Genomic DNA, 25016 nt, shown 5'->3' with positions numbered 1-25016 from the left:
GCACGCATACAATCATAGACATACGCACGCAACAATCACTGTGTAAGGAATGCCTAAACTACCTTACCGGTCCACTGGTCGAGGAGAGTACTGATGCAGCAGGCTGCCATTCGCTGTGCACATGCATATTTTTATGACGCACAAGCCAACGTCATGATGGCAAGAATGACACATGGAGGCAAAATCATCGCCCTCTGACGTTTCAGGGGGCCTGGTCTAACAATTGCAGCATTTAAGAGAGTGTCTCATCCCCCTGGACGCAGGGCTACTGTTGCTAAAGCTCTCCTAAGGTTTAAACAGGGATACCGTTCCATTGGGGATTACTCTCTCGAGTTTCATACTTTGGCATCCGAGGAATAATTCGGCTTTTGTATTTGTGAATGGTTTGTCTGAGGCATTGCTTGGTGAAATAATTGCTAGAGATTTACCAGGCGATTTAGAGGATTTAATTACATACTTATCTCACATAGACGAGAGACTCGTGTATAGACAAACTACGCAGGAAAGAACCAGAAGGTTTACACTCAGAATGGCACCATCTTTTTTCTGGCTTTTGAGGTACCTTCTCCTTCTCCTCCTAAACCAACCAATGCAGTTTGGTCTCACCAAGCTCACTAAGTCAGTAAAGATTTGTAGGAGAAGAGAGGGACTTTGTCTTTATTGCGGGAAGAAAGGACACCTTCGTTTACAATGCCTCAATAGGCTGGAAACCTCCTGCACCTAAGGCTTGAAAGACAACAGGCCTTGGGCGTATTGTAAATGTCCTCTAAAGTATAAAAACAAGAACAAAGGATTCTACTACCTGTTTAGTTTCAATGGGAAGGAAATGCTGTCCATACTACTACGCTAACAGAGTCAAGCAAAGCAGAAGACTTTGTAGACATCAACTTTGATACCAAAATCTAAAAACAAAATCTACACCCTTGGCCGGAGACGCTATAGATGGTAGTCCACTCCTGATACCCACTATAACAGAGGAGACTATACCTCTTTCCATGACAGTAGGGGGGTTTGCATAAGGAAACAATGGTTCTGCAGTTAATATCTCGAATGAATGGGTGGCAGGTGAGGTTAGTTCTTGGTCTGATCCGTTTACCTAAGATCAGACCTGTGCTGTCCATAAACATACCTACGATGACAGCTCAATGCAATATGGTAACTTGAAAAAGTATTTGATTTATTTATAAAATATTTTACCAGGAAAGATACATTGGGATTTCTCTTGTTTTCAAGTATGTCCTGGGTCCACAAAACATTGCATTGATACAATAGGGTACAATAAAATACAAAACCAATATTAAACACAAAATATATACAAAACTGAACATAGAACCGGTAAGAAATATATAAAAGAAGCTGTTGAGAAATGCTTTATTAGACGTTCCTCATCTCCTGTGGGTGCTGGGTTCTTTTTTTGTTTCAAAAAAGGAGGGTGATCTAAGGCCTTGCATCGATTATAAGGAATTGACTTAAATAACTATCCGTAATCTATATCCAATCCCTTTGATTAAAGAACTGTTTGATACACTGGAATGTTCAAAAATCTTTTCCGAAATATATTTAAGGGTTGCTTATAATTTGGTTAGGATCAAAGAGGGACATGAGTGGAAGAAGGCTTTCTGTGCTAGAAGTGGGCATTACGAGTACACTGTGAGGCTTTTCAGACTATAGTTACCCAGCCCCCTTCCAGGACTTTATTATTATTATTATTATTATTATTATTATATTGCGCCAACAAATTCCATAGAGCTTTACAATGGGTGGACTAACAAGCATGTAATTGTAACCAGACAAGTTTGACGCACAGAAACAGAGGGGTTGAGGACCCTACTCAATGAGCTTACATGCTAGAGGGAGTGGGGTAACGTGACACAAAAGGTAAGGGAAGTATTAGGGAAGTAGATTGGTAGAATAGTATTCAATAAAGGCTAAGTGTGAGGTTTTGGAGCCATTAACAGTTTCATTGATATGCTTTTGTGAAAAAGTGAGTTTTTAATGATTTTTTTGAAGGAGTTGAGACTAGGTGAGCGTCATACGGAAAAGGGAAGGGAGTTCCACAGGAGTGGTGCAGCCCTAGAGAAGTCTTGAAGGTGAGCATCAGAGGTGGTAGTACGAACAGAAAATAGACGCAGGTCTTCGGCAGAGCGTAGGGGCCTAGACAGGACATATTTGTGTATTAGGGAGGATAGATAGGTGGGAGCAGCATTATGTAGAGATTTGAAAGCAAGAACCAGAATTTTATATTGAGCCCTATATCTTACAGGAAGCCAATGCAGAGACTGACAGAGGGGGGAGGTGCGGGCGGACAGGAAGATTAGCCTCGCCGCCGCAATTATTATAGACTGCAGTGGGGCAAGTTGGAAACATGTAAGACCAGTGAGAAGTATATTGCAGTAGTCAAGGCGAGAGAGGACAGTGGCATGGACCAGCACCTTAGCCGCATCTGGCGTTAAGTAGGGGTGAATGCGCGCAATGTTTTTAGGATGGAAGCGGCAGGATCAAGAACAGTAGGGCACCAGGGACCTAACCTTGGGGGACACCAACAGAGAGAGGTTGGGAGGAAGGGGCAGAGAAAGAGACACTCAAAGAGTGCTGGGTGAGGTATGAGGAGCACCAGGAGAGAGTTATATCTTGTAGACCGAGATTACAGAGGATGAGAAGAAGCTGTTTATGATCAACAGTATCAAAAGCATAGGAAAGGTCAATAAGAATGAGGATAGGGTAGTGACCATGAGATTTTGCAGCGAGTGGATCGTTTGATACTTTGGTCTAGCCGTTTCCACAGAAACCAGATTGCAGTGGGTCGAGCAGAGAATTGGACTCGAGGAAGTCTGTCAATCTCACATACACAAGTCTTTCAAGGACGCAAAAGGAAGTTGCGAGATAGGGCGGTAGTTGGACGGGGAGTTAGGGTCAAGGTTGGGCTTTTTTTAAGAATCGGGGTTACAGTTGAATGTTTTAAGGGTAATGAAAATATGCCAGAGGAGAAGAAGAGATTGAGAATTTTAGTGAGAGGCAAAGCAAGAGAAGGAGACAGAGTATGGATGAGATGTGAGGGAATAGAATCAAGGGAGCAGGTGCTGGGGTGGGAGGACTGGAGCAGATCAGAAACCTCTTCCGCTGTAGAGGGTGTGAATGAACATAGAATAACAGAGGGAGTGAGGTTGGGGGAAATATTGTAAAGGGAAGGAGATAGATGAGAGATCTCTTCCCTGATTGTAGAGATCTTGTCAGTGAAGTAAGTTGTAGATTTTGTGGTGGTTAAGTTGGTATGAGAAGATGCAACAAAGCGAAGAAGAGACTTAAAAGTGTGAAATAGTCATCTGGGTTGGTGGTTATGAGGGTATTGAAGTAATTTACTTTTGCAGAACCAAGCCAAGCTGTATGAGCGCAGCATACATTTATAGTGGAGAAAGTCAGACGCACAGTGAGACTTTCTCCAGGAGCATTCAGCCGTTCTGGAGCATTTTTGGAGGTATCGAGTCAGCTTTATAAATAACGTACTGATGGGGCTGATGTGTGTTGTAGTCCTTGCTGCTTAAGCGCAGGACTTCTCTTTTTGTATTTGTATTTACTTTGTATCTCACAGCCTGGTTACAATGCTGCTACCCATCCCATGTGTTCCCTATTAAGGGTTAATAAGTAAAGGGGTGTATATAAAAAATACCCCTTTCTGTCTCATTAGAGATATATTTGCCAGAAGCTCAAGGAAGCAGGCTGAAGGGTCAGTGTTAGGACCCGCTTAGGGGGGTCTGCCTTGACGTTGGCAGGCGGGCATCCCTCCAATGGCCATTGGAGCAACTAAATGACCTCCATTTGTCTAAATATACATAGGGATTAAGGAGAAAGCGTAAGTAACATTTTCTTTTCTTTGGTTTTTACTATATATTGGGGCTGATGTGTGTTGTAGTCCTTGCTGCTTAAGCGCAGGACTTCTCTTTTTGTATTTGATGGAAAATCTAAATGACTTTATTATAACCAATATTTAGATTATATTCTCATTCATTCTCCTGATATACAAGTCTGGAAAGTACTAAAAAAACACGGTTAAACAATAGTTTATTCTGTAAGCTTGAGAAATCCTTTTTGATAAAGACCAGATCCAATCTTGGAATACATGATATCTGGATCAGGATTCCCAATGGATTCTGCTAAGTAGACATTCATTTTTGAGTGGCCTTTACCTAAGGTTCTTTAAGCCATTAGAAGGTCCACAGAGTTTTCCAACTACCATAGAAGATCTATTAAAGGAACACTATTGTCACCTGAACAACTTTAGCTTAATGAAGCAGTTTTGGTGTATATGCCCCTGCAGCCTCACTGCTCAATCCTCTGCCATTTAGGAGTTAAATCCCTTTGTTTATGAACCCTAGTCACACCTCCCTGCATGTGACTTGCACAGCCTTCCATAAACACTTCCTGTAAAGAGAGCCCTATTTAGGCTTTCTTTATTGCAAGTTCTGTTTTAATTAAGATTTTCTTATCCCCTGCTATGTTAATAGCTTGCTAGACCCTGCAAGAGCCTCCTGTATGTGATTAAAGTTCAATTTAGAGATTTAGATACAATTATTTAAGGTAAATTACATCTGTTTGAAAGTGAAACCAGTTTGTTTTTTTCATGCAGGCTCTGTCAATCATAGCCAGGGGAGGTGTGGCTAGGGCTGCATAAACAGAAATAAAGTGATTTAACTCCTAAATGACAGTGAATTGAGCAGTGAAATTGCAGGGGAATGATCTATACACTAAAACTGCTTTATTTAGCTAAAGTCATTTAGGTGACTATAGTGTTCCTTTAAGGCCATTCTCTTCTATAGTAGCACCAGTAACTCACATGACTAGGAAGGGTAAATAACATCAATAAAGCACTGGAGGCTTTAGATGCCCTGACGACTGGTTTTATCTTGGCTCCAACTCTGATGCATCAATTTCAATTTAGTCTTCATTCCACTGCAATTCTTTTTTTTTTGTAAATAAACTCAAAGTCTGTCTGTATACATGGTGCAAGATTCCAGGAAGCTGTTTAACACACACATCTTCTTGTGCAGGTCATGGAAGAATAAATACATTTTGAGCAGCTTGTGTGTTTTTCCCATAGAATGGGAGTGAAGCACATGACACTGCACATTGATTTAACGCACGTGGTGTTAATAGCACAGTCCGTTTAATTTCCATTCCTTTGAAACACAGCTAGACAGGAGAGATGTATGTGCATCCTGTTAGATATATTGATATAGAGAGGCAGCAATCTAGACGCCATAACCCCTACAGCCAACTCTAGAGGCTATTGTGCCATGGGTCATTAGTTCTTCCAGTTTCTAGTGATATGGCTAAAGTGGAAATTTCTATTCTACGCTAACACGTGTTAGGGGGCTTGTTGTGTCATCATCAATAAAACACACACCCTCCAAAGTGGGCATGTCATTTCTATGCCCCGCCAGGGCAGCCCGTGTGCAGTGCCATGCTGAAGAGCTCTTGCATAAGGAAAATGCCCTGTCTGTTTAGAGTGGCAGTGAATTTACTTTTACCCCTGGCACATGTGACTTAAGTAACCAGAAAGCTGTTCAATCTGTGCAAAGATGATGTCTAACTTCAGCATGCACTGCGCACTGTTGACAGACATAATAGGCTTCTACCCTTGCAGGCAGCACTGGGAACGTCTTGACATCCCCTTCTTCCCCGCCTCCCTGTATTGTGAGAATTCTTTGTTGTTGTTCGTTTTTTTTCCCCTTAAATAATACCCACTCTTTTCCGACTCCCTCTCCCTTGGAGATTGGTCCAAACAAATGCTTCTTTATTCCATGAGTGGAATAGCAGACAGGAAAAGAGTAAAAGGGTTGGAAGAGGGTGGGAGATATATATATATATAGGGGTGGGTGGGTGGGAGTGGGCGCCTCCATTCCAGCGCCAGAACACCCACTTCCTGGTCGTCTTCTGCTCCACCACAAATCTTCTTTGATTTGCCATGCTTGGGATGCAACCCCAAGAAGGGCAAATATCCTCCGTGACGTCGGCACACTGGCTTCGTCATCAGCATACCGGCATCGGAATGGAGTGATGTCACGCTGTTCCTATACTCCCTAGCTAACGCTAGAAGCGTGGGCTATGAAGGTTTCATAGTAACCACAGCGCATGCACTATGGTTGCTATTGGTGGTGAGCAGAGGGACATCCTGTGGAAGGTCTTTTCCGATCTCTCTTGTTGTACTTTGCCTCGACAGCTGGGATAAAACCCTGTTTTTAAATAGTTTTTCTGCTGATTTATACATTTGCTAAACTCTTATGCTCAATCTAATGGGCATAAGTTGTTTGGTGCATAATAGGTCCCCCCCCTTTAAAGGGAAACTCTAAGCACCAAAACAACTTTAGCTTAATGAAGCAGTTTGGGTGTATAGATCATGCCACTGCAGTTTCACTGATCAGTTAAATGTTATGCAGCCCCAGCCACAGCTGCCCTGGCTGAGACTTACACAGCCTTCCTACATACCTCCTGTAAAGAGTAATTACATGTCTATACTTTCTTTATTGCACAATGTGTTTATTCATTTATCATTTCTTATTTCCTGCTCTGTTAATAGCCACTAGAGCCTACAAGAGCCTATTTTGTCTTATTAAAGTTAAATAAATGAAGCAGGAGATACATGTGGGGGAAAAAACAAATCTTATTAAGTAAACAGACAATGTTCCTATTCTGCTTTTCATTTGCAGTGTTTGCCCAGACTTTGCCATGATTTAACTTGCCTGTAAAGCCCATTTGCTAAATCTTTAATAGGATTTTAAACGAGAGCGGTGCATCTCATGACAATGTTAACGCAAGTTATAGGCAATTTGAAGCTTTGTAAATTCTAGAGAAGTGACGCTTCCCCTTTAAGGAAATAAACGCAAACCTGTCAGAATGATTGATTCCCCTGCAGGAGAACCTCCAGTATCTCACAATTTGAAGTGTGTGTTTTAATGCTCTCCTTATTGCTGCTCTTGTACCCTTGACATGCAATTCATCACCCCCTCAACCTCCACACTTTCCTCGCACCTTCCTCTTCCTTTTCCTTTTCCCAAGTTTCAACTTTACTTGTTCCTTGTTACTTTAACAAAAATGTTGCTAAAGTTCTCTATTCAGTACTCGTACAAAACCAATAAATAAAAATCAATTCACGTCATAGTGAATTTTACATTTTAGGACAATATAGAGAAACTGGAAATATTCTCTAAGTTAGCTATATTTTCAATGAGCTATTAAGACCGATTTAAAAAAAAATCCCTTTAAATTCCTGCTTATTCTTTCCCATCTGCGACAGGTGTACTGTGCTTTAATCTGTTCAAAGAGCTGCAGGATGCCTTCATCTAAACCAGGGGTCCTCAAACTCCGCCCCCCCCTCCCAGATGTTGCTGAACTACAACTCCCATGATTCTTTGAATTACATAGACAGCCAGAGAATTATGGGAGTTTTAGTTCAACAACATTTGGGGTGGGGCCGTAGTTTGAAGACCCCTGATCTAAACATTTGGAGGCTATATTATTCGGTTTAGATTTATAGCCCATATCAGTCGTCATCATCCTTCTGTCTTCGTTGTGCTAATTTCGGTTCTCTGACAATCAAAGGGCTGTTTATTCTGATCATTAAAGGGTTAATGCCCAGAATGATAACCACTACAACGCTTGTGGTTATGGTGCCAGGAATACCGTGGGCCGGTTCCCTGGTAATGGGGGGCAAACCTTTCAGCAACAATTTGCACTCTTACCTGGGTGCTCACTGGGCTCCGGGACTCTAATTCAGTTTTGTTTTGTCCTCCACTTTTAAAATAAAAAAAAAATATGTTATTGTTATGTTAAATGGCCTTTAGGAAGGTATCACGAGGAGGTAATTGGAAACGTTAATACAGTGACTTTAAAGGGACACCCCAGTGCTCCAGCAATATGCTGTAAGTGAGCTTTTTAACTCCGTTATTTGTTAAAGTGGGAATTATCAGGAATTCAAATTCCAAAGCGTAATATGTCCTTGGGGATATCATAACACCTTTTATGTATTATGGGCTTAATAATACGCAGTATTTTTGCATGTTTAATGGACATATAGTCACCAGAACCACTACAGTTTGATGAAGTTGTTCTGGTGTCTACAGCCTGCCCCTGCAGGTTTTTTTAATGAAAACATGTGTTTAACGTTACTGCCTATGGACACATCTAGTGGCAGTAACTCAGTCAGCGCAGATGGAGCGGGCAGGTCACCTAAACAGCCACACCAGCACTATAGTGTTAGGAATACATGTTTGTATTCATAGTTATGCATAAATAAAGGGACACTCTAAACACCATAACCACCATAGCACGCTGTGGTGTTTATGCTGCCAGGAACGCTCTGGCGCCCTCTTATTCCAAGTAAGAATGATTTGACAATTTACCTGGAGTCAGCTGGACGCCTGCTGCTGCCGCCATCTCCTCTCTAGATGGAAATTCTCTGCATTGAATTAAAGGGACACTCCAGGCAGCCAGACCACTTCTGCCCATTGGAGGGGTCTGGGTGCCAACTCCCACTACCCTTAACCCTACAACTGTAAATATTGCAGTTTTCATAAACTGCAATATTTACCTTACAGGGTTAACTCCTCCTCTCATGGCTGTCTACTAGACAGACACTAGAGGGCACTTCCGGGTTTATAGCACACATTCGCTATGTGAGGACCTCCAGCGTCGCTGAAATCCCCATAGGAAAGCATTTTTCAATGCTTTCCTATGGGGAGGTCTAAGGTGCGTGCACGGCATTGCCACGCATGCGCATTAGGTCTCCCCCGCCGGATGACGTCGGCGGGGGCAGACCCTGGACCAGCGCCGAAGGACATCGGTGCTGGATACAGGTAAGTCACTGAAGGGGTTTTAACCTCTTCAGCAACTTGGGATGTGGGGTGGGAGGGAGAGGGGACCTGCAGTGCCAGGAAAACGGATTGTTTTCCTGGCACTGGAGAGTCTCTTTAAGCCTGGTAGAGCAGAGAAGGGCTGAGAGGGTTCCATTATTGTCAAATTGCCTAACTACTTAACCTGAAATGGGCCAGGACACTGCTGGCACCATAACCACTACAGCAGGGACGTCCAAAGACCAAAATAAGAGGCTTCTGATTGGTCAATTTAATTTTGCCCTTAACCAGAAAGTAAGGGCAGCAACTTTAAATGTGAGTTTTTTTATTTATGTCATTGGTTGTTTTTGTCTAGCTTTTTTTTATTATTATTATTTTTTTACAGTATTAACTACAATGCATTAAAAAAAAATAGGAGAGAAATCCATCTGGCTATCGTGCCGTACAGTTTTTTTTTTGTATCCTGTAGCAAGTGTCAGATTTTGGGGATATTGTTCATGTGTTCTGCTCAGCAGATCACGTGAGGCCGGGCTCTGTAAATATTGCTAGAATTTGCTGAAATGTAAATATCCCACCCTCGTTTGCCACAATCTCTATTGCTGTCTAATCCAAGGGATTTAACAAAAAGGTGACACTGGCTGCACATAGACAGGAGCCACAAGAAATGCTAGCAGCGTCATTCAGTTATTAACCATTTGAAGATAATCTCTTGTTTAAACCATTAAAAGCCAAGCTATAGGACCACAATATAATTAAAGCTGATCTGTTACCTCTCACTTTATCATAAAGATATATTCTTTATTGAATACTGATCAAGACTGCATTGGGGTTTCAGTGACAGATACCACAAGGCAAATAGGGACTAATTTTGTCTTATGGTAAATCCTGAGGATAACAGAGGTTGTTAAAACTTTTGACCAATAATCGCAGCAGCCGTCACACGCGATGGTTGTGGGATTCAGGCCTCGGTCTATGGAGATTCACGATCCCACAGGATCCACCATAGACCTTAGTGCTGTACCCTCACGCATGAACGAGAGTACTGGACTAACAACACTCCTGGAAACTGAAATGACAGGAAATGAAGAGACTGCAAAACTAAGATGGCGGCAGCTGCAAGGGACAGCTTAAGGTAAGTAAAATTTACCTTCACCCCACACTCCAGCCACTGGACCCACACAGGATCTGTACCTTTCGGGGGTCGTGCAAAATATGCACCGGCTTTACGCTTGAAATTTTAATGGCCGTTACAGGGCTAAACAAGAAAGGATGGAAGGATGTATTGGAAGCTAGGGACTGGTCCTGCAAATGTGGGACTGTTGTCAGTTACAAAACACAATTACAGATAAATATACTTCAACCTGCCCCACACGAGTTAAAGGAAAGACAAACCAGCTGGATTCTGTATATATTCCAGGAAGAGGTTCTACACAGTCCTGCTTATACACAGGTAAACATGACACAGACTGTTTGCTTGACACACATAGGAGTGTTCAGTTCATCAAGGGGGCTGGGCAGTAATCAGGCATTCATAGGGTTAAGGTTAGTTTAAGTTGCCCTAGAATGTTTTTCATTCGTTTTAATATCAAAATATCTGCGGTATATGATTAGGCTAGTATACTAAAAGGATATTTTTATTAAAAAAAAAACTAAAAAAAAAAACTGATGTGAACTGTTAAAGATGTCTCAATACCTAGGCCAAGGTAGCGGACGTTGAAAATGCATTGAATTGAAGAATTCTTCAGATTTGACTATTTTGGCCAGGTTTAGCAGTTCCCTTCCAAATTCACCACAATTCACAGGGTTAGTCACCAAAAGAGAGAATTGTTGGGAATTCAAACTGAATGTCAAATTTAAGGACAAAACTGGTACTACTGTTAGCCCCGGTCAATGTGTATTGTCCGGTTTCTTGTCTCTTCTTGGTGTTCCCGTAAATGAACTGCTTATCAGGTATTCAGCAGTTACAAAAACAGGACATTGCATTTCTATCACACTTCACCACTTTATTTCTCATTCTTCAAACTTTTCCTGTGCATTTGTAATTTATTGTAGGAAAAGAATGCTAAATTCTGGAAGGGGTATGGAGATTTTTTTATTTTTATTCTGTTATTCTTTAAACATTTGTGTTATTTTTTTCTCTGTCAACACAATATGTAAAGCTTCATTCAAGATGCTTCTAAAGGGAGGAAAAAAATTAAAATAAAATGTAAGACTCAAATAGGAAATCTCTTCAAAATGTAAGTTAAGGGAAACATCTGGACACCAAAACAACTTCATTTTAATAAAGTTGCTACAGTGCCAGCTTACCCGTAGCGGGTTAAACCCCAAGACTTGAATCTTGCTCTGCTGCTCTGCTCTTATACTCTTCTCAAGCCGTGTTGTGAAAGTTGACTTAAGATTGACTTAGAGCGGGGTTCCCAGGAGTTCTTTTTTTCTGTGGAACCCTTTTGACATAGTGTATCAACATCGTGACAGATAGAGCGCGCTGGCTGGAGGGAGGGAGAGAGCAGCTGCTGACCTGGCACACCATCCTCAGCAAGCAGCCTGCATCACTGAAGGAAGTCACTCTCCTTAAGAAAAAAGGTAAGTGTACAGGTACCGGTCAGTATGTCTGTGTGTGTGTCAGTGCCACTATGTGCCAGTGTGTGTATCTTTGTGTCAGATACACACACACACACACACACACACACACACACACACACACATGAGAAGCAGGAGAGAGATGTTACATTCAGCTCTCTGTCATTTTGTAACAACTGCTAATTGGTAATTACAACACTTTGAATAGTAGCCATGTTGATCCCAATCTCTGAAGCCAATGTTACAGCCCATAATAACTGACCAAAAATTGAGCAATTGTCAGATACACCTAAAATAAGAACTCTCAACATGGACAGAATTAAACAAAACGTGAAAAAACAGTCATTTTATTTAACTTTACACTGTAGAAATGCTATGGATGTTTGTATACCAATAATAATTAATAAAAAAAAAAAATGTATCAGAGTGGGAACATTGTTAAAACTGTCAGAGGAAGTTACAATAATTCAGAAATGATTCACATGACTGTCCTTATATACAGAATTCCAGGCCCCACCCCGCTTACGTATGATTGTTTTTTATACACAGTATAAAGAAAACTGCAGATATCACACAATGAACGACCTCACTGTCTCATAGCAACTCCGTTACCCTGCAATAAACTACTATACAATATCCAGCATCATCTTGAAAATATACTATGAAATTTGCAGTCATAAAACAGAAATATCAGTAACACATATACAATATCGTCGGTAGATCGTAATGATCTGCTTGTGAATGGAACGCACAATATTCTTTATACAAAGTAATGAGATTTAACCTTTCCAGTGATGAGGGGGAATTTATGCTTTTCTTTTGGCACTTGTTAAATATTAAGGCAAAACATAGACAGGTCAGATTTGTTTTCGATTAAGAAAAAAAAACGAAAAAGAATAAATCAATTGTATCGAGAAGCCCTGATGCTTTGTAGCCACATATCTGATTACCACCCACAACTATTTATAAATAAAATAGCGCCACATGTGATCTAATAAGGTGTTATCCTTTTAAGGAGCAGATGGATGAGCACATTGAAGCGTTAAAGGGGTACCGTCACTTTACTGGAAATTACATAACTGAATTATACAGTGAAAATCACCCATAACTTAGATTAACCTTTTTTTCAAGTGATGCTCAATTTTAAAAAATAAAAAAATTTCTAACATTACTATTAAAGATTTAGCAGGTGACATCACAATCGGGCTTAGTCAAGGCACAGCCAGGGCACATGATGCAAATTGCTGAATATACAGGATAAGAAAACATAAGATTAAAGTGTAAAGTTTTCTTTCAAAGTATATCAGAGTAACAACTCTCTTTAACTAATAAGCAGCCAGAGTGCACAGCCTCACAGCACTGATAAGGCTATCTAATATGACATGTCTTTCTGGGCATAACTTAATCATGCGGATAGGCAACAGATACATTGATCTGTTTCAATAGGGAAATCATTTTAACAAGTCACGGTTTCCTTTTTAGTTCCTCCGTGATTAGATAGCGGATTTCTACCGGATACATAGTTGCAATTTTCCTCTTGTGCCAAACAGAATAATATGTACTCAGGAGAACATGGTGCATTTAGCAACCTTAACTGTGCTACTCTGCCCAGCAATAAAAAGGTTAAAAATACAAACCTAGCGTTAAAAGTGGTTGTAGTGAAAACCCAGCCAAGCTAAACAGTGGTTACAAAGCGAAAAATAAAAAAACTGCCAGGATAAATTAACAGAGTGATTAAACGTTTTAAATACAATTAACGGTTAAGTTATGGATTGCCCCTATTATATAAGTTCAATAAAATGCTTAGGAAGGGGAGGGTTTGCGTAGTGTGATTAAAGGAGGACAAGAATTACACTAAAAATATTTTATTTTCAACAACCAACCAGCTGTAATATCCTCATTTAAGGAAATCTGCAGAAAAAGTGGTAAATTCTTCCTGCACTGGGATTTCAACCTAAATATGGAATGTTGTTGCCAATACTCTGGAATTCCCACTTGAATAAACCAATACACACTTTGCACCATTTCACTTTGTCGCCAATTCATTTTAATGTAATGTTTGTCCTCTTCTAATTCCACCTTCTATCACCTAATAAATCTGGGGATAATTGCAGTAGAGTTCATAATATAGAGTACTATATCAATACTGTGCATTCAACCCATTCGATAAATGGGTACCACTGTTTTACAAGGAGAACACTTTCATAGTGATTTAATTTCACAGTTTTTATGTGTTTGTAAGTTTGCCACTTTGAAGCGTCTACATCAAACATGCAGCCAGCAGCTATCTTGGCTCCTTATTTTTTTTTTTATCTGATCAGATCGAATGAGAATTCAGTTCTTCCAAAACACCGCTTCTTCCAGAGAAGAGAGAAGACACATTAAAACACTATAAAACAAAATCTTCTGCATTTACCAGCAAAATCCTTTCAAGAACGTTAAGAAGTACAAAAAATACTTTGATTTTTTTTGTCTATAAAGAAAATAAAATCTAAGATTGTTTGGCAACACATTTCTTGTGTAAATCACGTCAGCAGCTGTAGGGCTAATAGAAGCACGACCGCCTGTGTTTTCAAAGTTCCGTGTAAACAGGATAGAATGTTTGGAGCAAAGGGCAGTTTGGTGGTTTAAATCCTGACATTCATTCTTCTCCACCTCAGATTTAACAGATAATCACGTTTTACATGGTATTCAGGACTGTACATTTCCTTAGTCTATAAGTTTTTGAAATTCAATAAATAGTAGAAAAATAATCCTTTGAATAAAAACTGAGATGCATTGTTTTACAAAAACTATTAACAATTCTACTCATGTAGAGTAATGTCCATAAAAAATAATAATAATAGACACGTTTCTTCATCTGCCTTACACATTTCCAACTCTCAGCCATGCCGCGCTGTTCGAGTTTGACCTCCCATCCATTTGAAAGTTGGAGGAACAGCATACCATGTGCGCTGATCTACTCCCATACTGAAGTCAGCTTCACATGTACAAGTATAAAGCTATTCCACCACTGCTTGCAGTGAACTCGAGGGCCTGCGGTATCGTCTTTTCCAGGCAAAAAAAGTTGCCAAATATCAAGGCTCGTCAGCACTCGGCATCCACGGAATGTACAGTGACCACGGCCTGTAAGTGGTGGCTGTGGTGCAAGGCTGGATGATGGATTCTGTAGTGATGATGGAATTTGTGGCTTAAAAGAGCAGCTGTTTGAGGAGGGGTGTCTGGTTCTAGATCTTCTTCGTGGTTCCCCACATCGACCCCAGCAGACAGCGGGTCGTTATTACACGGTGGGTTCTCACTGTCTTCTTGAGGACTCATGGTACTGTAACCTACAAGAGAAATGGAACATACATCATTGTGGTGCTCAATCCCTATTCAGTTTAGTTATTCGTGTGACACTAGCAGAAGCATAATCTAGATGAGGCCAGTCATACAAGTAAGGTATGCAAACAAAATGACAGCAAATGAAAAGGGATCACATTGTAATCATCCCAATAAATAAAGGGGCATCATTTGCAGGTGTGCAGCACATAGCAGGAAGTAAAAAACAAAAACAAACCCTATTCTATCAATCTAAATAACATGTTCTGCACATCTTGAATATTCTGCTCAGAATTCCCTGGAAATTCGTTTTTTTTTTTTTTTTTAAACTCCAATACTGTTTAGCTATTGCTACGTAGCGTTTTTGTTTTTTTCCTTTTAACTCCAGTATTACTTGCCTTTTGTTTATTAATCTAACCAATTCCAAATTCTACTAATGTGCTTATTCACCTTGGATTCAAATGCATCCGCAACTTGCCAAATCCCAAATGAACTACATTTGATTCCTGAAATACACTTAGCTAATGTTTCTTAGCAACTTGCTCCCTGTGAGCACTAACTTAAGATCTGGTCCCAAATCAGCTAAACGTAGTGGAGAAGAAACACCAGATTGGATGCAGAATGCTCCCCTTAGCATCAGCACCAGACAAGTTCAATATAATGTAAACATGCTTAGCAAACACATAAAAAAATAAATTAAAAAAAAAAGCGTACTACACATGTAAATATTTTGAAGTAAGCAGGAGATTCATTTAACACACACAGCACAAAAGCCTGGTATCTACTGAACAAACAGCCTTTTCCTTTTTTTTGCCCCCCAAAAAGTAAGCACCGTAAAGCGATGTGAACAGCTACTTACCATGATCACTTTCTGTACCAGACCTTCCCCAGTATCGTCTCCGTCGCTCTGGGCTGTGCGCGTGACGTTCAATCACTGCCGCAATGAACCTTGTGTTGCTGACTGAGGGGGAGAGAAAGCAAATTGACTCAATGCTGGTTCAGAACCACTTTTTGGTTTGTTTTTTTTAGAACAAGCTTTAAAATGCACAATGATTAAACTTACTGATTCCGCGATCCTCGTGGCTGTCGTCATCCCGTTCATCACGATCGTTTTCAAGGTTGGACATTCGGAGAGACATTTCTACACCCCAGAAAAAAACCCAAAGAAGGTCAGTGGTGTGTCAGTAAATATTAGTTAATTTATAAAACCAAAGAAATAGCTACATAAGAATGAAAAAAACTAAATTAAAAAAAACAAACCCAAAAAACGAAACCTTATAAAAGTAAATTATGATTAACTGGACTCTCCAAGAAATTAAAAGTTTCAGTGTTCTGGACACGGGCATACACATACACTGACACACACTTTAGACAATCTATATTAACAAAATGAAAGACCAGCAAAGTATACAAGTTGTTGCACTTGATAAGTTCTCGACAGTGTTCGTGTTAAATGGAGTGACTTCAATGCATACCTTGAGCTGCCAGTGGTGACATGTGTTGGTGACTCCTCCGATGTATTTGGTGACGGTAGGCGTAAACAGCCAAGACCAGCACCATAATACAGCCCATTATTCCTCCAGCCACCGGACCAACAGGGGCACTTTTAATCATGTTCAAAGTGATGACTTCATCCCCTATTAAAATGAAATGGCATTTGTGAGAGAGCCATCAGACATGGTGCTGAAATGCTCCACTTTCATGATCCTTAGGCAAACTGTGTTCATTCAAATGCGGACTTGGAATGAAAAGACATTAACCCCTTAGTGACCAGACCATTTTTCTTACAGTTTGGGACCAGGGCTGTTTTTACATTTCTGTGGTGTTTGTGTTTAGCTGTAATTTTCCTCTTACTCATTTACTGTACCCATACATATAAAAGCCCAGGGTATTCAATATGGGGTATGTCCAGTCTTTTGTAGTAGCAACTTGGTCACAAACACTGGCCACAGTTAGCATTTATATAGGTTTGTGTGTAAAAATGCAAAAAACGAATATGAACGCTAACTTTGGCCAGGGTTTGTGACTAAGTGGCTACTAAAAAAAACTTTACATATACCCTATTTTCAATATCTTGGGTTGTCTACTTTTGCAAATGGTATGCCATCATGGGGGTAATTCTTATTCCTGGGCTACCATATTGTCTCAAAGGTAATATATTTCATTGAAAAAACTGAAATGGGCAAGCCATATATTTGACCCTGTCATTTTCAAAAACACTATAAAAGCAGTACAAATATTAGTGTTTTAAAACCATAAAACATATCACATAGATCAGTGAAAGTTGTCAGTTAAAGTTGAGTTTTTTGCATTTCTCACACACAAACGTCACTTTCACTTACAATATCATGGTTGTGATACATTTTACTGTTTTGAAACCCTCATATTTGTGTTCAGTGAAGTCTTCAGGGTATAACAGTACCCCCATGTACTAGGTTTATAGTGGTTTTGAAAGTTACAGGCTCAATTATAAGGCTCGCCCATTTCATTTTTTTTATTGAAATTTGCCAAATTGGTTATGTTGCCTTTGAGACCGCGTGATAGCCCAGGAATAGAAATTAGCCCCATGATGGCAAACCATTTGCAAATGTAGACAACCCAAGGTATTGAAAATAGGGTATATGTAACGTTTTTTCTAGTAGCCACTTAGTCACAAACACTGGCCAAAGTTAGCGTTCATTTTCGTTTTTGCATTTTTACACACAAACAAATATAAATGCTACACTATGGCCAGTGTTTGTGACTAAGTGGCTACTACAAAAGACTGGACATACCCCACTTTGAATACCCTGGGTTGTCTGCTTTTTCTAATGGTATGTTATGGTGGGGTTCATTTTCATTTCTGGCCTGCCATACCGTCTACGAGGCAACATAGCCAATCTGGCAAATAGCAATTTACAAAAATAGAAATTGGCAAATCTTATGTTTGACCCGGTAACTTTCCAAATCACAATTAAAACCTATACTTGAGGGGTACTGTTGTACTTGTGAGACATTACTCTACATATAGAATGCAGAGTGTGTGTGTGTATATATATATATATATCACATATAATACGTGTGTATGTGTATATATTATACACACACACACATTACCTGTGTATATAATACGTGTGTGTTAAATACACACGTTTTTATTTCCATATATGTATAATATATTATAAAATAAAGTATTTTATAATATATTATACATATATATGATTACATTATAAGTGTATTTTGAGATATATGTGTATATATCTCAAAGTACGCTTATTCTGAAATCATATATATGCATTATATATGTATAATATATAGTAAAATTCTTAATTTATTTTATAATATATTATACATTTATAATATATGTAGAATATATATATATATATATATATATATATATATTAATTACACTTTTAGGTGTCTGGGGGACTGCCGTGATCGCCAGTCCAGGTGAGTACCCGGGGTCATTTTAGCAGCGGACGTGCAGGGTACGTCCGCTATCATTTTTTTTTTGGATGTACCCTGCACATCCGCAGTCAGGAAGGGGTTAAGCTGATTAACAATTAGACAGATACCGGCCAGTGACTACTGATATGTATGCATCTAAAATGCAACCAAACTCACGTAGCAACTGTGCTGCTTTTCACAATATAAGACAGCGGGCCATATTCTGAATGTGGAGCAGTTACCGTGGAAACCAATGTAATGTTAACTCTTCCACATTTAGGACAAATGTCCCAGAATGCCCTTTTGTCAACCATATCATTTTTTATTTTTTTTATCCATATTTTCCAGAATAAGACAAATCAGTCATTTAAACATCTCACATATTGCATACTTTAGGATACTGTACATTAAAAAAAAAAAAAGCAGCTGACAGGAACCATAGCATTTTATAAAAATCTCAAATTACCTATTGAACTCAAATCATCTGCATAGGGGCTTTTTGCTCCTACGACGCCCCCAAAACATTCTTTTTGTAGAGCACAGTATGGAGCTACTGCGTTTTTTGTTTTGCCATCGCTGTCCTCCATACACCACTCACAGTCCAGACGGCCAAAACAATACCTATGACAAAGAATCCAGACATTATATTCTGACACAAAGCATATGGAACAGTGTTAGCAACATGGACACATGATCTCATATTAATACACACAAAGGGGGCAAACTTCATTTCAGCCATAAATGATAAAATAAAACAAAATAACAAAATTGCCGGAAATATACGGAATAGAAATAATATAAACTTAACATTTTCTGGCAAGTCTTTTTGACTATTAAGTATGATGCAAACTGGGATCCTAGGATCCTATAGTGTATAATAACATTTTCAATATTACATATAATGTAGTCTGTACATTTTTCAGCAACTTCGTGAATTATATTCTGCAAATAAAACTGCAATAAAAGAATCAGAGATTTTGTTTTCTTTTTTTGATCAATGAATATATACAGTAGAAACCCCTGATATTAAAATCATACTTGAGAACTAATCCTGGCTGGATCAAAAAAATTCCAGGTTTTCAAATCCAGTGACCGGTACTGCTCATTAAAGGGACACTCCAGGCACCCAGACCACTTCTGCCCATTGGAGTGGTCTGGGTGCCAAATCCCAATACCCTTAACCCTGCAAGTGGAATTATTGCAGTTTTTTATAAACTGCAATAATTACCTTGCAGGGTTAACTCCTCCTCTAGTGGCTGTCTACTAGATAGCCACTAGAGGGCACTTCCGTGTCTGTAGCACAGGTTTTCTGTGCTAGAGCGTCGTTTGACGTCCTCACGCTGTGTGAGGACCTCCGGCGTCGCTCAATTCCTCATAGGAAAGCATTGAAAAGCATTTTCAATGCTTTCCTATTGAGAGCGCTAATGCACGTGTGCGGCATTGCCGCGCATGCACATTAGGTCTCCCCGGCTGGTGGGCGGGATAAGTCTCGCCCACCGGCTGACGTAAGGAAGGGGAGGAGCGGCGGCGACCCGAAACCACCGCCGAGGGACATCGGCGGGGGTCTCAGGTAAGTGACTAAATGGGTTTTCACCCCTTCAGCAACCGGGGATGGGAGGGAGAGGGGACCTGCAGTGCCAGGAAAATGGATTGTTTTCCTGGCACTGTAGTGTCCCTTTACGAGTTAAACTACATGTCAGTCAGTCTATGGTAACTGGCTAGAAATAGTCCTCATTCAAATCTATGATTATAGTAAATATATGGACAATCCAATGTCACCGGTTATGATAGACTTGTTCCTGAAATAAATAGTGTATAAGCACTGATGCTATATCGATATGGAGTCATTCAGGGCAATGTTCTAAATGTGAACCAGTCTCCATGGAAACCAAACGACAGTTCCTTAAAATTTCTGCACATTTAGATCTTTACACCAGAGTAGCTGTCTATATAGAACTCCAGTTGTATCACCTTAGTATCTGTCTTTACCATAGGTCTAAGGAGATCAGTGGTATGTACGCTTAACTTTTTGGAAATATAACCTAGGATCGTACCTGCTTTCTGTCTTTTCAGTGCAGCCGGTGTTGAAACATTGGGAAAGAGCATCTTGTAAGTTGGGGTCCAGCACTGTGAAGGTCATAGGCTCCTGGTGAACCTCACAACTGGGGTTCCTGTACAAAGAAAGAATATATATTTTTTTTTTTTTTTTTTAGAGACCACAAAACAAATCCTCAAGCCTTTCAACAAATAAAATAAAACTGTCATTTTTGGGGACACAAAGAACAATTTCACTATTCTACGCAAATACCAAAAAAAAAACACAGGGCCGTCTGAGAATCGAGGCAAACATTTAAGCATCCCCAGTCTTTCTACTGCTTGTGGACTACTGGACCCATTATACCAGGTCCAATATTGTTAGATCGATAAAATAAGTGGGGATAAGAATCGCAGAGACTGCGTACAGAACCGAAGAAATAACAGTAGACAGTGTAGCATACTGGGAGACTGATTCACTAACCGGGATTACAAATATAATTTTTTTTTTTTTTTTTTTTTTTTTAAAGAGGGCTGGAAGGGCGACTAAAATAATCGCATTCCCATGATAACTAAGCTGTTATTTTAACATGCATATCAATTCCTAAATTTGGACATAAACTACCATATATGATCCATTTTCTCTTACCTGCTTTCAGTGTTTGTTAGATTGCCAGTGCACTCATTCACCTCTAGAGGGCACTCACACGGACATTCACATTCCTTTTGCTCCATCCTAAAAACAGGGATTCATGGGTCAGGTCACAATATTTTGAGCAAACCACAAGTTGTGTTTAGTATAAAGACAATACGTTTTTTATTTAGGATTTAAAAAAAAAAACAATTTATTATTAGCTCTATGGAAAAGGTACATACATCAGGGCCTTCTACTTTGTCATATTGTTTTATTACAACTTAACGAATAATTGTTTTAATTGCTAATCTATGGGGAATATGCTTTAGATAAAGAAGCCATATAAATGGTTAACTAATTAAATAATTATTGCAAAACAAAGGAGATCGCTTTCCTAAAACAATAACTGAAATTGCTTTCATTTTTAATCTACGGTTTTCTTTTAAACATTGTGCAGAAGAACCATTGCTTAGTTGAGAAACAATACACAGGAAGATTAATTTGGGTTAACCTGACATCACGAAATACCTGTGGCAGTTCAGACAGAGTCGGTCTACCATGCTGCATGCACAAAAAGTAAAAGGCTCTGAGGTTTCATTGACAATTCCAACAAACGCATTGGTTCCAGGGATTCGTGTCAGTCTGTATTTGGAATAGTGGCTGCCGTGAAGATTGGTCAAGTCTCCCTAGTGAATAAACAAAATAAAGAAATCAGTCACTATAATACCAATTTGTAAGCACTGAAAGGACTACTCTGGGCACTATAACAATGTCAGCGCAATGAGATTGTTATAGTGTCAGGTGGTCCCTAGGCACCATCCCACCTCATGAGACTAAACCATATGTTTGGATTGAATTATTTACTGATGGATTAAGCCCATTAAGGTAAGATGGCTCCAGGATCTCCTGGCAACATAACAACTTCACTGGGATGAAGTTGTTATGGTGCCCGGAGTGCGCATTTAACATAACATTGTCCTCTATCTCATCTAATAGACACAAAAAAGTTCATATCATAAGCTCTGGGGCTTCTGTGTCTCTTTGCATCAGGTAAAGAAGGTGAACTGTATTTCATGTGTCAACTATAAAGAATGCAAAAAAAAATTAAAAAGCAAATCTGTTCCTATACATTTTTTTAAAGCTGAACAATTACTTGTAACAAACACTAGATTTCCTCCCAATATAATTATTGCACTTGGCATGGAGGCACTCACCACAAGGCTCGTATTAAATTTATAGAATCTCTGGACGGTTCTGTCACTGAAACTATTGCAGAGATTCTTCTTCACAAAGTTGGGGTGATTCAAGATATCGTTGGCCACCACAGGTTCCTATAACAAACAAGATGTTACTGAGAGGGTAGTGGATGCATGGAATAGCCTTCCAGCTGAAGTGGTAGAGGTTAACACAGTAAAGGAGTTTAAGCATGCGTGGGATAGGCATAAGGCTATCCTAACTATAAGATAAGGCCAGGGACTAATGAAAGTATTTAGAAAACTGGGCAGACTAGATGGGCCGAATGGTTCTTATCTGTCGTCACATTCTATGTTTCTATGTTTCTATGTTTCTATGTTAAGATCAGGGAAAAAAAAAAAAAAATCAGTCCACATCCAGCAGGAGTGTCTTGTCAAGGTGGACACCTGGCAGGGAAGGTGGGACAGACCTTGTGAGTAATGTGTTGCTGTTCCACCGTTGTGTGTCCTTTCGGGTGAGCGACGAGGTAACCTCTGTCTTCCATGATGAAGCACCTGATGAAAGATTGCGTGCTGGTTACAAAACTGTTTTTGCAACATAGACAAAATGAACACCATTTGAAGCTGTTCGTGACTTTCTTCCTAATAGGATTGTATTCATGGATGACTGACTCTGTGCTATGTTATAAGAACACCAGGCAAAGAACGCACTATATAATCAGGCCAAAGGGGAAAATCTCCTAAAAAAAACAGACTGAGGGAATTCTTACTCTGTACCAAACCACTCAACCACTATCTGAGAGACAGTCAAAGGACATGGCGCACAGTGGGTTACAATACAAAGTGCTGTATTTTATCTTTAATGTGTATTTGAAACCGGTTAATGTTGGTAATGTAAAATTTTCCAGGATATATGGTGTTAAAGGCTAGAACTGACCCTACCCTTTAATGCCTTTTATCAATAACACACTGAAAAAAAATATGGAAATAAAAAAAAAAGAAAATCATAAAAGATATTGTTGTTTGAAGTTCCTGCATTTGATGCTAATCCCCAGAGATATATGTAGCTTGTGCAGAGAGCTCTCACCAAACTAGCTAGTGACTCATCCATATCTGATGCTTACACTGCTTTCTATGGAAGTGCTGAACACATCTAATAAACACATCAAAGCGCCATGCCTTGAACCTTCAGCTTGTGGTAAAGATTCCTCCATTACTGGTCTAACAGACCGGCTGACAAGTGTTGGCTGAATAAAGCCAATTTATAGGTGCGTACGGGAACATACGGTCTTACCAATGGTACAGGTGTATCTGTCCGCTAAAACCCCGTCGTCCCAGCAGGCAGAAAAGCAAACTAACTTAATGCCCTAAACTATGCTTTAGCAGTTTAAAACGCTAAACATATTCTTAAACACAATAAAACGCAACCACTTAATAAGGAATTTAAAGGGACACCATAGGCACCCAGACCACTTCAACTCATTGACGTGGTATGGGTGCAGTGCTCCTGTCCCTTTAACCCTTCAATTGTAATTATTGCAGTAATTGCATTGCAGGGTTAACTACCAGACAGCTACTAGAGGCACCTTCCAGGTGTTTAGGCGACTTTTGGTCGCCTGACGCTGTAGGTTCTCACGCTCTGCATGATGAAATCCAACATCAGCTAAAACCCCGATAGGAAAGCATTGATTTAATGCTATCCTATTGGGTAGTCCTAGTACGATCCCAGGTCTCGCTGTGCTTGCATATTAGGTACTAGACGTCAGGGGAGGAGGAGCGGTGTCGAACTAATGTTCTCTGGTAAAACCAGAGGAAAAATCTTGTTCACATCAGAGACCACTTACCGTAACTTGTTGCCTCCATCTTGATTGCAAATTGGGAGAAGGTCTATGAGCACTTTGTAAAAGTAGCGCAGGGTAAAGTCCATGCCCATCACAGCGACAGTGTGACCAGAAGAGACGAGAGAACTGGAAAAACAAGAGAGTTATTGAAGCACTCCTGGGGATAATCAGTGTTTCTATTCCAGACAGTGAATCAGACACAAGGTACTGACTGATGTCAATGCTAATTCATTTCCTACAACACTTTCTCCTTCCATTCTCCTTCAACCAAATATTTTTCCTTTCACAACAATCTTTTCCCCACATTCATTTTTTTTGCCTTGGCTCTGTACCAGAGTCTTTTCTTCTCTGCCTCTTAACACTCCCTATTCCACAGTTTCACATCTGTCTATCGAGATTTCTGCTGCCCCTCTCACAATATCTCCATAATACCACTGCACTGGAACACTGTGCATGGCCTATTGAGCTTAAAGGAACACTCCAACCACCAGAGCCTTTGCAACTGTAAAGGTTATATAGGGCAAGGATGGCCCTGACGCATCTTGCTGTAAGTAGCGAAGCAGTTTTAGAGCGGTTTGAATACTTTCCAGGGGCCCGCTGGCCATCACTCCCTGCCTCCACTGACAATGGAGTGAATGGAAGCTCTTGGTTATAAACTTCTGGCTTTCCATTATCTGTATTGAAGGAAGGGACCAATGCCAGGTGACCCAGGTAAGAAATCAAACCCTTTTAAGACAAGCTGTAGAGTTTGGAGTGTTCTTTTAACCCCTTAAGACCAAACTTCTGGAATAAAAGGGAATCATGACATGTCACACATGTCATGGGTCCTTAAGGGGTTAAGGTGATAATATCCACATTGTGCTATTTGCGCTCACACACACACAGAATGACTGTGTAGGGGACTATACACTTACTATGCTAACTCCCACCATTATGGTCAATTACCTGGAGGAATGAATAGTGTGGCTTATCGTCACCACATAGCCTGCTCCTCCGACATCCAAATAGGGCCCAGTGAAAGTGATTAGGCCTGGATTGGCCAAAGCGTGTAGATACCTGGACAGGAATCAAAAGTCAATTCAATAAGCAGCATTATCAACGAAAACACAGGGATTCCCTTGGAAATCAGTGATATCATTAA

The 25016-nt window shown here is 39.9% G+C and overlaps 1 protein-coding gene across 2 annotated transcripts in view; it reads right to left on the bottom strand.

Annotated features, from left to right (window-relative positions):
* Positions 1 to 11777: 11777 nt before the first annotated feature.
* Positions 11778 to 25016, bottom strand: part of CACHD1 (cache domain containing 1) — a 111653-nt gene continuing 98414 nt past the window's right edge. For both annotated transcript variants that reach the window (XM_063427875.1, XM_063427876.1), the window contains exons 16-27: positions 24821 to 24931; positions 23879 to 24001; positions 22505 to 22589; positions 22056 to 22172; positions 21370 to 21527; positions 20857 to 20943; positions 20228 to 20344; positions 18640 to 18794; positions 16223 to 16384; positions 15811 to 15888; positions 15607 to 15708; positions 11778 to 14755 (exon numbers count right to left, since the gene is read on the bottom strand). In XM_063427875.1, coding sequence (XP_063283945.1) covers positions 14514 to 14755; positions 15607 to 15708; positions 15811 to 15888; positions 16223 to 16384; positions 18640 to 18794; positions 20228 to 20344; positions 20857 to 20943; positions 21370 to 21527; positions 22056 to 22172; positions 22505 to 22589; positions 23879 to 24001; positions 24821 to 24931 — 1537 coding nt within the window. In that variant the 3' untranslated portion in view covers positions 11778 to 14513. The remainder of the gene's footprint in view (positions 14756 to 15606; positions 15709 to 15810; positions 15889 to 16222; positions 16385 to 18639; positions 18795 to 20227; positions 20345 to 20856; positions 20944 to 21369; positions 21528 to 22055; positions 22173 to 22504; positions 22590 to 23878; positions 24002 to 24820; positions 24932 to 25016) is intronic.

Source organism: Pelobates fuscus, chromosome 7 (genome assembly GCF_036172605.1).
Source record: "Pelobates fuscus isolate aPelFus1 chromosome 7, aPelFus1.pri, whole genome shotgun sequence".
Taxonomy (NCBI): Eukaryota; Metazoa; Chordata; class Amphibia; order Anura; family Pelobatidae; genus Pelobates; species Pelobates fuscus.
The sequence above is the reverse complement of the archived record's forward strand: the minus strand, read 5'-3'. Positions and strand labels throughout refer to the sequence as shown.